Source organism: Conger conger, chromosome 12 (genome assembly GCF_963514075.1).
Source record: "Conger conger chromosome 12, fConCon1.1, whole genome shotgun sequence".
Classification (NCBI taxonomy): domain Eukaryota; kingdom Metazoa; phylum Chordata; class Actinopteri; order Anguilliformes; family Congridae; genus Conger; species Conger conger.
The window spans coordinates 26,729,709-26,742,143 of NC_083771.1; the positions used below are offsets into that span (position 1 = coordinate 26,729,709).

At 46.5% G+C, this 12,435-nt stretch overlaps 1 protein-coding gene across 1 annotated transcript in view; it reads right to left on the reverse strand.

Annotated features, from left to right (window-relative positions):
* LOC133142450 (spectrin alpha chain, non-erythrocytic 1-like) overlaps positions 1-12,435 on the reverse strand; it is a 54,849-nt gene that overhangs the window by 37,472 nt on the left and 4,942 nt on the right. Inside the window, exons 2-10 of the mRNA XM_061263672.1 lie at positions 7,396-7,635; positions 6,400-6,525; positions 3,689-3,829; positions 3,015-3,295; positions 2,551-2,695; positions 2,250-2,404; positions 2,013-2,148; positions 1,467-1,568; positions 1,106-1,243 (exon numbers count right to left, since the gene is read on the reverse strand). Of these exons, the coding sequence (XP_061119656.1) occupies positions 1,106-1,243; positions 1,467-1,568; positions 2,013-2,148; positions 2,250-2,404; positions 2,551-2,695; positions 3,015-3,295; positions 3,689-3,829; positions 6,400-6,525; positions 7,396-7,632 (1,461 nt within the window). The 5' untranslated portion in view covers positions 7,633-7,635. The remainder of the gene's footprint in view (positions 1-1,105; positions 1,244-1,466; positions 1,569-2,012; positions 2,149-2,249; positions 2,405-2,550; positions 2,696-3,014; positions 3,296-3,688; positions 3,830-6,399; positions 6,526-7,395; positions 7,636-12,435) is intronic.

A 12,435-nucleotide genomic window follows, 5' to 3' on the forward strand; every position in this document is an offset into this window, starting at 1 on the left:
AGGTGTGTTGATGCGCTGGTATAAGGTATGCTGGTATAAGGTGTGTTGATGCGCTGGTATAAGGTGTGTTGATGCGCTGGTATAAGGTATGCTGGTATAAGGTGTGTTGATGTGCTGGTATAAGGTGTGTTGATGCGCTGGTATAAGGTATGCTCGTATAAGGTGTGTTGATGCGCTGGTATAAGGTATGCTGGTATAAGGTGTGTTGATGCGCTGGTATAAGGTGTGTTGATGCGCTGGTATAAGGTATGCTGGTATAAGGTGTGTTGATGCGCTGGTATAAGGTGCGCTGGTGTGCTGGTATAAGGGGTGTTGATGCGCTGGTATAAAGTGTGTTGATGCGCTGGTATAAGGTGTGTTGATGTGCTGGTATAAGGTGTGCTGGTGCGCTGGTATAAGGTGTGTTGATGCGCTGGTATAAGGTGTGTTGATGCGCTGGTATAAGGTATGCTGGTATAAGGTGTGTTGATGCGCTGGTATAAGGTGTGTTGATGCGCTGGTATAAGGTATGCTGGTATAAGGTGTGTTGATGCGCTGGTATAAGGTATGCTGGTATAAGGTGTGTTGATGCGCTGGTATAAGGTGCGCTGGTGTGCTGGTATAAGGTGTGTTGATGCGCTGGTATAAGGTGTGTTGATGCGCTGGTATAAGGTGTGTTGATGTGCTGGTATAAGGTGTGTTGATGTGCTGTTATAAGGTGTGTTGATGCGCTGGTATAAGGTGTGTTGATGCGCTGGTATAAGGTATGCTGGTATAAGGTGTGTTGATGCGCTGGTATAAGGTGTGTTGATGTGCTGGTGTAAGGTGTGTTGATGCGCTGGTATAAGGTATGCTGGTATAAGGTGTGTTGATGCGCTGGTATAAGGTATGCTGGTATAAGGTGTGTTGATGTGCTGGTATAAGGTGTGTTGATGCGCTGGTATAAGGTATGCTCGTATAAGGTGTGTTGATGCGCTGGTATAAGGTATGCTGGTATAAGGTGTGTTGATGCGCTGGTATAAGGTGTGTTGATGCGCTGGTATAAGGTATGCTGCTATAAGGTGTGTTGATGCGCTGGTATAAGGTATGCTGGTATAAGGTATTAGGTGCGCTGTAGTGAGAGTACCTCCTGCTTGCTCATCCAGTTGTCCACCTGCTCGGTGTCCCTGTAGAAGAGCTGCAGGTCCATGCACTGCTCATACTGCTGCCTGCGTAGTTCCCACAGCTCCAGCAGAGACTGCTTCTCCTCAGTCAGCACGCCCAGCTGCGCAGACACACACACAGGGGCCGGGGTTCATATGGAGCAGGGCCAGTGGAGAGGGCCCACGGATACAGCCAGTACACCCACTCAGCAAACACACACTCACACTCTCTCTGACACACAAACTCACACTCGCTCTCTCTCTCCGACACACACACAGTCACAGACACTCACACACACTCTCTCTCTCTCTGATACACACACACTCACACACACACTCACTCACCTTCTCTTTGACCTCCTCAGCAGCGTAGTGTCCACTGCTCAGCAGAGCCTGGCCGGCTTCATCTGTGGCCTTAAACCCATCCTCATGGGCGTCAATCTCCCCCTGAGAACAACACACCAGAGAACACCTGCCTGTTACACACCGGACCTGTTACACCTGCCCGTTACATACTGGACCTGTTACACACCCAGACCTCCGGACCTGTTACACAATTACACCCTGTTACCCACATATCAAATATACAGCGATGTACCTTGTTACACCCCTGCACCTGATATAAACCAGTTCCCTGTTAGCTACCTGTCCACAACACACCTGTAACCATTGCACATATTACACACCTTTCCCATCCACCCATAACACATGTAAGCCATTACACCTGCCTGTTATACAGCTGTCCAATACACACATTCATACACTTTCCCCTTATTTACTGGCCTCTAATACATCAGGCGCTAATGTCCCACAGTACTCTTTAGCATTAACAATGTCATAATCCCTACATCTGAGGCACCCTGTGGCTGGTAGTGTTTTCCCCTCACTAACCTTGTGCTCCTGGTGCCGGTCCAGAAGAGCCTCCGCCCCGGCGACGTCATTGGCCAGCTCGTCAGCGTTGATCAGGGCCTTCATCTCCGTCACCCAGCTGGTGAGGTCGCGGAAGTCTGCGATGAAGCGCTGCAGGCTGCGGGGGGCGGCAGAGAGCAGACGCTGTGTGCTGAGGGGCCTCACACGGGCGGGGTGAGCGGGGCGGGGCGGGCGGAGGGCGGCGATGGCGGGGCTCACCTGTAGGAGTCGTTGAGGCGCGTGTGGCGTTCGGCGGCCAGCGCACGGATCTGCTCCCAGTTGGCGATGAGCTCGTTCCTCTTCTGCTGGATCTGAGTGGCGTTCTGGGGGTGTGTCTTCTGCAGACGCTCCGCCTCCACTCCCAGGGTGTTCACCTAGGAGACCAAAGGGACGACGGGGGTCAGCACTGAGACCCTGTTACAGACTGGAGATTCAGCCTGTTCAGATAATCATCACAGAGCGTGAGAAGATATGTACTTCTGTGTGTATAATATAGTGTGTGTGTGTGTGTGTGTGTTACCTTGTCTCCCAGGGCTGCCAGGTCTCTCTCCAGGCCCTCATGCTTACGAAGCAGTGCCTGCACACTTGCCAGATCCCTCCCAAAATCATCAGACGCCATCAGCTGCTCCTTCTCCTTAATCCAGCCAATGGTCTCATCCACGTCCCTAGAAACCACCAAAACCAGGTATTTAAAAATGTACATATACAGACACACATGCACACATACACATACTCACACACTCTCACACACACACACACACACACACACACATGCACACACACTCACAAGCACACACACAAGCACACACTCACACAGGCACACACACACACACACACACACACATACACACACACTCACACGCACACACACAAGCACACACTCACACAGGCACACACACACACACACACACACACACATACACACATAAACACATACACACACACATAAACACACGCACACTCACAAGCACACTCACACGTTACCTGTTGAAGCGCTGGACCTCCGCCGCTCCATACAGCTTGGTCTGTCTCTGCTGGGCGAGGCCCTTCAGCCTCTGCCAGGCTGCGTTCACCTCTTCCTGCTTCTTCCCCACAAGCTCCGCCTCTGGGTGAGACTCCTCCTTCAGACGCCCGGCCTGCTGGTTCACCTCGCTCACCCGCTCCTCGTGGGCCGCCAGGTCCGCCTGGAACTCCTCAAACTTCTTCTGCAGCAGCTCCACATGCTCCAGATCTTGACCCAGTTCCTCCGACGTGACGATGGCTTCCTGCAGACACACACACACACATTAGCACATGCCCAGCCTATGGTTTGGCACAAAATGGCTGCCGTACATGCAGGTGGGCACTACGCATTGGTGGCGGCTGAGAAGATTGCCCCCCACATCCCTAAGTGTGCGAAAAGCACTATATAAATGCAAAGCATTGTCATTATTATATAATGGCACCAATTATATTTCAGCACCAAAAGTACTGAAGTAATCAGTAAAAATCAGCTTGTCATTTTGTGGAGAAAATCATAAAATATCTCACCCCTAGTTCACAACATATTTAACCACAGTTGTGACAAGTCTGCCCTGCCCTTTCCCAGTCCACCCTTGCCCACTGCTACCCTGCCCACACACACACCCAGACACACACACACACACACACACACACACCTTGTCACTGATCCAGTCCAGTGCCTCCTGGCACTCGCGCAGGTACTGCACCAGCTTCTTGGCCTGCAGCAGCCTGACGCCCTTCTCCTTCATCTTCTGCAGCAGCTGCTCCCACAGCCTGTGGAGCTCCTCCAACCGAGTCTGTGTGCGTGAGTGTGTGTGTGTGAGAGAGTGAGTGTGTGTGAGCGAGAGAGAGGGAGAGGAGAGAGGAGATGAGAGAAAGAGGGGGAGAGAGAGGAGAGAAGAGGAGAGGGACGCAGGGAGAGAAAAGAAGGGGCAATCACATTCAGACTCCGAGTCTCCAGATTACTGTATGGGCACCGCACACCTGTCTGCACATGCATCACTTCCTGGGACCAAACCCCCCCCCCCCCCCCAAACAACCCAAACCCAAAGGACCACTGCACAGCACACAGGGAGAGGATCTGTACATCTTCCCCAGCACGATCCTCTGATATTCAGGGGCCTAAATATCTTGGGAGCCATAGAAAATGAAAGGACAGCCCAGATAGAGAGAGCTCACTAGAGAGATTGGGAGAGGGAGGGAGAGGGAGGGAGAGAGAGAGAGAGAGAGAGAGAGAGAGAGAGCGAAGAAAATGAGAGAGAGTGTTCTGGAAGCTGGAGTGATCACAGCACACATGTACCTACTTGTATATAATCATGAATAACAACACTTTTGACTATGGGCCTCTGGGCAGTCCGGTAAGGCGTAAAAGACTGAATCAGAGAAGAGGCAGGGGGTTAGACCATAGACCAACCAACCAGCCGGGGCCTATGACCTGCAGGTGCCCTTGACCACAACACAACAGTACTTTACATACAAAATTGATTAAGCATCGATAATTTATAATTTCTCAGGGGTCTACATACAGTGCCTTGCAAAAGTATTAAGCCCCTGTTAAAAGTTATCACATTTTTCACAATTAGAAATTATGAACATATTTTCACATTTTTCCAGTCAGTAAGTCTGATATTTACAAAAAAATTTTAAACTGAAATGTATCGCTTTCATAAGTAATCAAACCCAACACATAAATGCTAGGTCGAGCCACCTTTTTCTACAATAACAGTTATAAGTCTTTTAAGTATCCACCACATTTTCACTGTTTTGGAGTGAGTTATGTACATTATTTTTGGCCCATTTTTGCCAGTTCTAGAAGTTGCTTGAGTGACGCTTGTGAATTTTCAAATAATGCAGCAGATTCTCAACGGGAATGAGATTAACATACAATATTGACCTTTTTGTTCCCGAGCCATTCCAATGTTGCTCTGGCCTTTTGTTTTGGGATCATTTTCCTGCTGAAAGGTGAACTCTATCCCAAGCTCAAAAATACTTTTGTGGTATTTCCCTGAATTGCGCTCCCGCCATTCTTTCTTCCATTTTAACACAATGCCTCCTGCAGACATACACACACACATTAGCACATGCCCATCCTACAATGTGTGGTCAGAGTTCTGGCACAAAATGGCTGCCGTCCATCACCCAGATCGGCGCTACGCATTGGTGGTGGCTGAGAAGATTGCCCCCCACATCCCTCAGTGTGAGAAAAGCACTATATAAAAGCAAAGCATTGCTATTATTATATAATGGGCCGTTGATGAAACGCACCCGCACAGCATGCTGCTGCCACCAACCTACTTCAGGATGCTGTTTCTGGAGGAATGGGCAGAGTCAGGTTTGACCCATTTATAATTCTTAGCAGTTAGAACAAAAAAAAAATGCTATCTTAATTTCATCTAGCCACAAAGCCTTCTCCCACATCTTAGCTGAGTCACTCTGGTGCTTTCTGGGAAATGTCAGATGTTCATTTTGAGTAACGGCTGCGTTCTGGCCACCCTCTCTCTCAGGCCACTTTAGCGCAAACCTCTCGATATTGTTGACTGGAGCAGATTTACTTTCAGCCACTAAATCTTTTTCTTCTTCAAGGATCAAATTTCCCAAATGTACCCTGAAAGTACAGTAATGTTCTCTTGGGGTACAAATGAGTACATTTTCCAAGCAAAAAAAGGTACAAATTAATTATATATTATTATTATATATAAGATTGTATGTACCATGCAACAAGAATTTGTACCTTTTTAGGCAGTTTTTGTACCTTAATTTCTGAGATAAAAAAGGCTAACATATTTTCGAACATAGATCCAATGTCACTGTAAAATAACAAATTTTGAGTTTCAGTGTTTTAAACATCACACAGAATGAAATTTCACTGCAAAATTCTAATTCAGTAAAATCTGAGAATTGGTCCAGGGTCTGAATACTTCTGCAAGGCACTGTTAAAACATTATAGTATAATAACATTCACCCATCAATAGAGTTCCTTCACTATGTACCTTTATTCATTAGGAAATGCAGGCGAGTTTAATGCGAAGTCCGCAAAAGAAAAGGCGAAGGAGCTAATCATATCACAGCAGTGCAGAAGCTCCCTGTTCGCTGTTTGACCTTGCTGTGTGATAGCCGAAGTCACGTAGCCACTCTGGCTCCATCATAAGAGTCCACTTCCATTTGGGCATTTAGACAGAACCTTTTCATTTACTTACATTAAATCAATTTAACTGAGGCAATTCAGATTAAGTGCCTTGCTCAAGGGCAGCAGTCGGAACTGAGCCTACAAAGAGCCCAGTTCCCTGAACGCTACAGCACACCGCTGCATCGCTAGCCGAGCGCTAAACTGGAGCGCTAAACTGGGGCGGTGATCTCTGAGGCTTACGCGGATCATCTCGGCGGCGAAGTGGCCCTCTGCGATCATCTGGTTGCCGGCCCCGTCCAGCTTCACGATGGCGCCCGCGTTGGCCTGCACCTCGGCCTCGAATGCCTGGTGCTTCTGCAGCTTCCCCTGCGGGAGAGAGGCACGGGAGAGACCCGGGTGAGAAACAGCGGAGAAACGTGAGACGTATGTGATTACACAGGTGAGGGCTATTGAGCTTTGGAGCCGGCCGGTGCATCTGAGAGGTGCACATGCTTTAGCTGTAGCTCCTGGAGTTTCATTGCGGCATGACGGCAACTCACAAGTAATAATTAAAATTAAAAAGAAAAGAAAATGGAAAGAAAATCTGACTGGGTAATTGTTAAATAAAGACAGGAATGAAGATACAGGAAAGACAGGAATGAAGTCTTACTAAAGGCATATACTAATCTGGCCAGGGGTTGAGTTTCCCACTCTGGGCCTTTCTGTACTGTGATCCCATTTCAATCTGTAACTCGTTTTTGTTGTGCCCATATCGGAATAAAGTTAAATAAATACAGAGGGGGCTTTCCAGCTTGGTGGCACAGCGGTTGGCACTGAGGCCTCACAAGGAGGTTCTGGGTTCGAGTCCTGGCCAGCCTGGGTCTCTGGATACTCCGGTTTCCTCCCACAATCCAAAGATATGAGCCCAAGGTCTACAGGCGAAAATTAGCCTCCTTGGCTAACTATGGTGCAGAAATGCTATTAATGTGCTTTGACATTGTCAAATAAACATTACATTACATGTCATTTGGCTGACATTTTTATCGAAAGCAACTTACAGTTGTTTAGACTGAGCAGGAGACAATCCTCCCCTGGAGCAATGCAGGGCTAAGGGCCTTGCTCAAGGGCCCAACAATGGATGTTAATTGAGGCTACACCAGGGATCGAACCACCAGTCATGTACCTTAACCACTACACTACAGGCCGCCCTAAACAAATAAATGAAATGTAAAAAGGACAGGCCTGTGATTGTCTGACCTGCAGGTTGGAGGGGTCCTTGTAGTTCTCGTCGGAGGCGATCTGCAGCTTTTCCAGGACCCATTTCTCCAGCTCGTCGGCGTCTCGGCGGAAGAACTGGAAGCGGTACGAGTCCTCCAGCTTCTGCCTCCGCTGGTTGGACAGCTCCTTGAAGGAGTGGTACCGGTCCAGAACCTGCTGCCGCCGCTCCTGGATGTCCTCCGCCGTCTCCAGAACCTTTATCCCGCCGGCGTCCATCTTCTGCACGCACAGAGACGCAAGCGCACGTTCACCCGCCTTGTCATTCTTTATTTTTAAACCACAGTCAAACACACAGCAAAGGGCCTCGCAGAGGAGTCTTTGAGCTGAGTACTCAGTGACAATGTTCCGCACATCATATTGAAAGGGGGGGAAGGCCTGGGTCTATCACCTTGAATGGGCCCTGAGACCTGGGCCAAGTACACATGTGAAATACTTTAAACTTGACATGCAAGGCTGGTATTCAAATGCAATCAACTGCATTTGAATACTGCCAGTTTCACTCTTGTGTGACTCTCGATTAGAGAAGAACTCCTGCCCACCTTTCAATCTTTTGACCCGTCATCATCATAGTTCTCTGACCTTGCTAACTACTATCGGAACAATGCTGTTCAGTTAGTTGTTAGTAGTGAAACCTCCTCCCCCTTAACTTCAGTTAGTTAGGGGGAGGATGTTTCACAAAGTGGGACAAAGCTGTTAACTGACTAACTTTAAAAAAATACTAGATTTGTTTGGACCAAATGCCTGAAATATTGACAAATACAAGTTGCCCAGCTAATTCCGTAAACTTTGCAAAACACCCCTCGGGATGGTTTCTCCTACACTGTTGCCATGGCAACATCAGGAGAACAGTGGGCGGACTCATCAGAATGTTCCATGTCTAAAAGCGGATACACAGAGTCTGACAGTCTGACACGAAAGGGGAACAGTCCAACTCCCTTCACTTCCAACGTCAGAGGAGCCAAGGCGATAACAAAAGATGGCCCCTGACTAGGTGAGGCATGGCAGCCATTTCGCACCACTGTGTGCCAAGCACACCCCGGGCGAGAAGCGCCGGGCTCTCTGGAGCTCACTGGGTGTGAGCTCGTCAGTTATTTCCCAGCCTAGTGTGGCAGTCTCTGTGAGCTCCGTGGAAGCAGTGCGAGATGTTACATTTCAGAGAGCTCAATTATTACTGTATAACTCAGGAGTGCCTGGGTCCAGTACTGGAGGGCTGCAGTGTCCGCTGGGGTTTGGTGTGTTTCAGCGCTTAAATACTTAATTTAAGCTATTCATGAGCTAACGAGTCCTCACACATTTGTTCTACGAAACCTCTACTAAAGGCATACTCAACTGGCTGTGGATCGAAAGGAAAACTAGTGAAAACTTAACAGGCTTTACTCCTGAGATAAAAGCAAGATGACTGATGTTGGAAGACATAAAAAAGCAGAACGGAGAGGGAAAGTAGATTGAGAGAGAGCAGAGGAGAACATTTGAAAGAAGGCAAAAGGGATTGAGTGTATGTGTATCATTTATTTGTAGTAATAATAGTCATAATTATTAGTATTATCATTGTTATCATGACTCGGATATTATAAATGTGATGATACACCAATGTTATACTTTCCAAAAATATCAACAGATTTAAAATGTATTGCAGTATGCTTCATGACCATGAGGGTTGGTTGAAGGGTGTGGCCCCAGCAGAGGATGCACCCATGGGTGTTTGGGGTAGTTTTCAATGTGAAGCAGTGCATGATTTAAAAGCAAACATTTCAAAATCTGAAAGTGGAAATAATGTATATATTTTCCCATATATTGGGAAGAGCTTAAAAATCTTCACTATAGATATATCTACACTGCACTTCATAATGGTCTTTCTGCCCCTGTTGTCTCTCTCACTGATGGTCACTCACCAAAGACTCTGCATCTCAAAGGGACTTACAGAAGAGCACATATCTCATACTGAGACGCAGAGTCACATAGCAGTCTCTCTGCACTGCATTATATCCATTTACCAGATTATGCAGAGTGACTTACTTAACCAAGTACAGCAGTGCACTCAATGGGACCCTAAGTGCAGCTGAGTACCAGAGAGCCAAAATGGTGGCCATAGTTTTTATACACTCCACTGTTTTTAGCATCAATCCCCCCCACCCCCAAGACTCTGGTCTCTTCCTCCCTTGCTGACGATCAGAAATGGCAGAGGCTTCCAGAAGGAAGAGCGATATTTACGGAACGTTTCCTCTTCCTGTCCAAGCTATCTGTGGAGCCAAGCCACGGGGACCGCGCATCAGAGTGCAACATGATTGGACGAGCAGCCAGGCGGAGGAGCCGTCTCTGGTATTGATTTGACTCCAGAAAGAACAACACAATGACTGAGTTAAGCGCCCTGCTAGTGACCCTGTTAGTGAGGGTTTAATCGGTAATAATGGGGTCTGTCTCCAGGCAGACCTCCTGTTGTCTGGCAGTCCCTGTGCAAATTCAGACTACTTAAATGAACTGCCTACATTTTTGCATTATGCATTGCACTGTTGCTGTATGAAGTAATTCAATGCGTAATAAGTATAGTCACTGCAGAGCAAAAATACAATTTCTTCTATTTATTATATTATTTTTTTTATTATATTACAGTTTTGTTAATCATTTGGCACTAATGCTTTGGCTTACTGAATACGTGTTAAATGTCTTCCGTTCCAGAAAAACAAACAAGAAAAATAACTGGGGCTGCAAATCAGATTAAAATGATCTACGGCTAAATCCAGCACAGTACATGAAAAGATGGCATTCATGTTAAAGACTGCATTGTCCCTCACACAAATAGGTTGAGGCAACACATTGTCAGCTCAATGGGGGGGGGGGGGGGTCAGTATGTGGGAGAAGTGTGATCTCATGTAAATCTGTACATGTACATCACCATCAGCCAATGTCACCACCGCACGTGTCCTTGGGTGGGGAGAGTGTTTTCACAGCTACTGTGTTTATTCAGAAGCAAGAGCACATTCCCAGATCCGCGATTCCATGACTGAACAATGCCTCTTACACGGAGCAGAGGACAATAGAGCACTACTTCCTGTTTTCCAGATGCGTGTCACTTCCTGTGCTGGGGGGACAGCACAGTGGAGCAGAGAGGAGTGATGGAACTCTAATGAAGACACCCTCTAATTTAAGAAAGAAACGTTTTGTGCATGTGACACTTTCAGGTTTCCCATCATCCATCATATTAATTCCAGAAAATTCCAGTGCTGAATAAATTCAGAGTCTTCCTTGAGTGCCATGGCTAAACTATTATTTAAAACATTTCCATAAGGTTATATGTCTGTCTAGTGCCTGTGGTTGGTGCATTCTCTAGGAAACAGCTGTTGTTTTCCTTTATGAAAAGTAATCTCCTCCAAAACCAAAATCAAACCTCTCATCTCTGCAAGCTGTTCACACAGCCATAAACAAAGATATGAATATGGTATCACTTACCTGTCCCAAATAAGAGTCTGTTTATTCTTTCCCCCGCCAAATTAGAAGGTGTGTCACTCTTTTGATTTAAACCAGTATCTCATCCAAAGACCACAGCAATTCAGATTCAGGAACAGACAACCCCCACACACACACACACACACACACATGCATGCTCAAACACATGCAGCACACTGTACTGGATAAAATGTATGTCATAACTGTAATTAATTAGTTTGTACATTATTATTCTCACTTGCTCTAAATTATTATCACAGAAATATATCAACATAATTATCACTCATAAACTGGGCACTCAGGCCTCTCTGTCCCAAGGTCACCACAGGCAGAGTGATGCATTGGACTACGAACGATTACATTTTACATTCATAAAAATAAAATGTATTACCATACTACGATTACTCTAAACCATGCCAGCCATTAGAGATTGGGCTCTATAGCCGGGTTCCTACCAAGATTACTACCTGTCAGGGAGTTGCCACTGTTTTAGGCTTTTTCTCCCCATTGGGGAGTTTTTTTCCTCGTGTGCATGCATTGCATGCTTTTTGGTCCTTTTTTGCCCTTCTGTGTAAATTCTGACAGTTTTCTTTAAAAAAGTGCAATTCAGATAAAAGTGACCTGACTTAACAAACACAGACACAAGCCTGTTTCGACTGGGAAATGACAGTCACGGTATAGTAGTACAACATGCAATAGATTTCAACAGAGTCACCACTGACAACCGTTCCCATGGCAGCATTGGGAGGGGCTAAGACTTGACCCAGTCCACCTGCCTGCGCTGTGAGGATCACCAAGGCCAAACGTCAAAACCCCTCCAAACACCTCCACACACCTGCTCATGTGGCACCTGCCTGTTCTCAGCATTTGAACAACCAGGTGGCCTAACACTAAGAACAATAAGCACTTTAACCTTTTGAAGAGTATGCTTTTTGTAATGTGTTTTGTTTCTTCAAAATTATAAGTCAGTGCATTATTTTCTATCACAAATAGTAACATTCTAATACCATTAGAGTGATGCATCCTGTAGCTACACACAAAGTGCACACTAAAACCATCACACAAACACACACGCACACAGAGGTGTTACTGTACCTTCAGTTTGGGTTTAATAAATGTAGACATGATGAGAGAATCTGTGGTCTGGATGCAGGACGATACAACATTAAACACAGTTATGCATTCAACAGGCAAGTGCTACATCTTTTCATGTTTTTCTTTTTTTCTTAAAACAGCTTCACGTAAAAGCCTTATGGAACGAAACAGGAAGACAGACATTAATAATGCAAGACCCCGTAATCAATCCAAACCTTCCCGCACGGCCACATTAAGCAATGAAAAAAACAACCCGGCATTTACATGTCAACTCTTTAATCTCTCGCAGGACGGTTAGATTCGACCGCGCTGTTCGATAACTAACCGCACACGAGATAAACGCGCGTCGCGCCTATGCTGACTAGAACAACCACACAGAGTGTAGATATTACGGCGCGGAGTTAATTAGAGCTCTCCCAAGGTAAAATGAAAAAAAGCCACTCAGGGCATACCAGGGGATAGGGTTACGCCGGGACACCA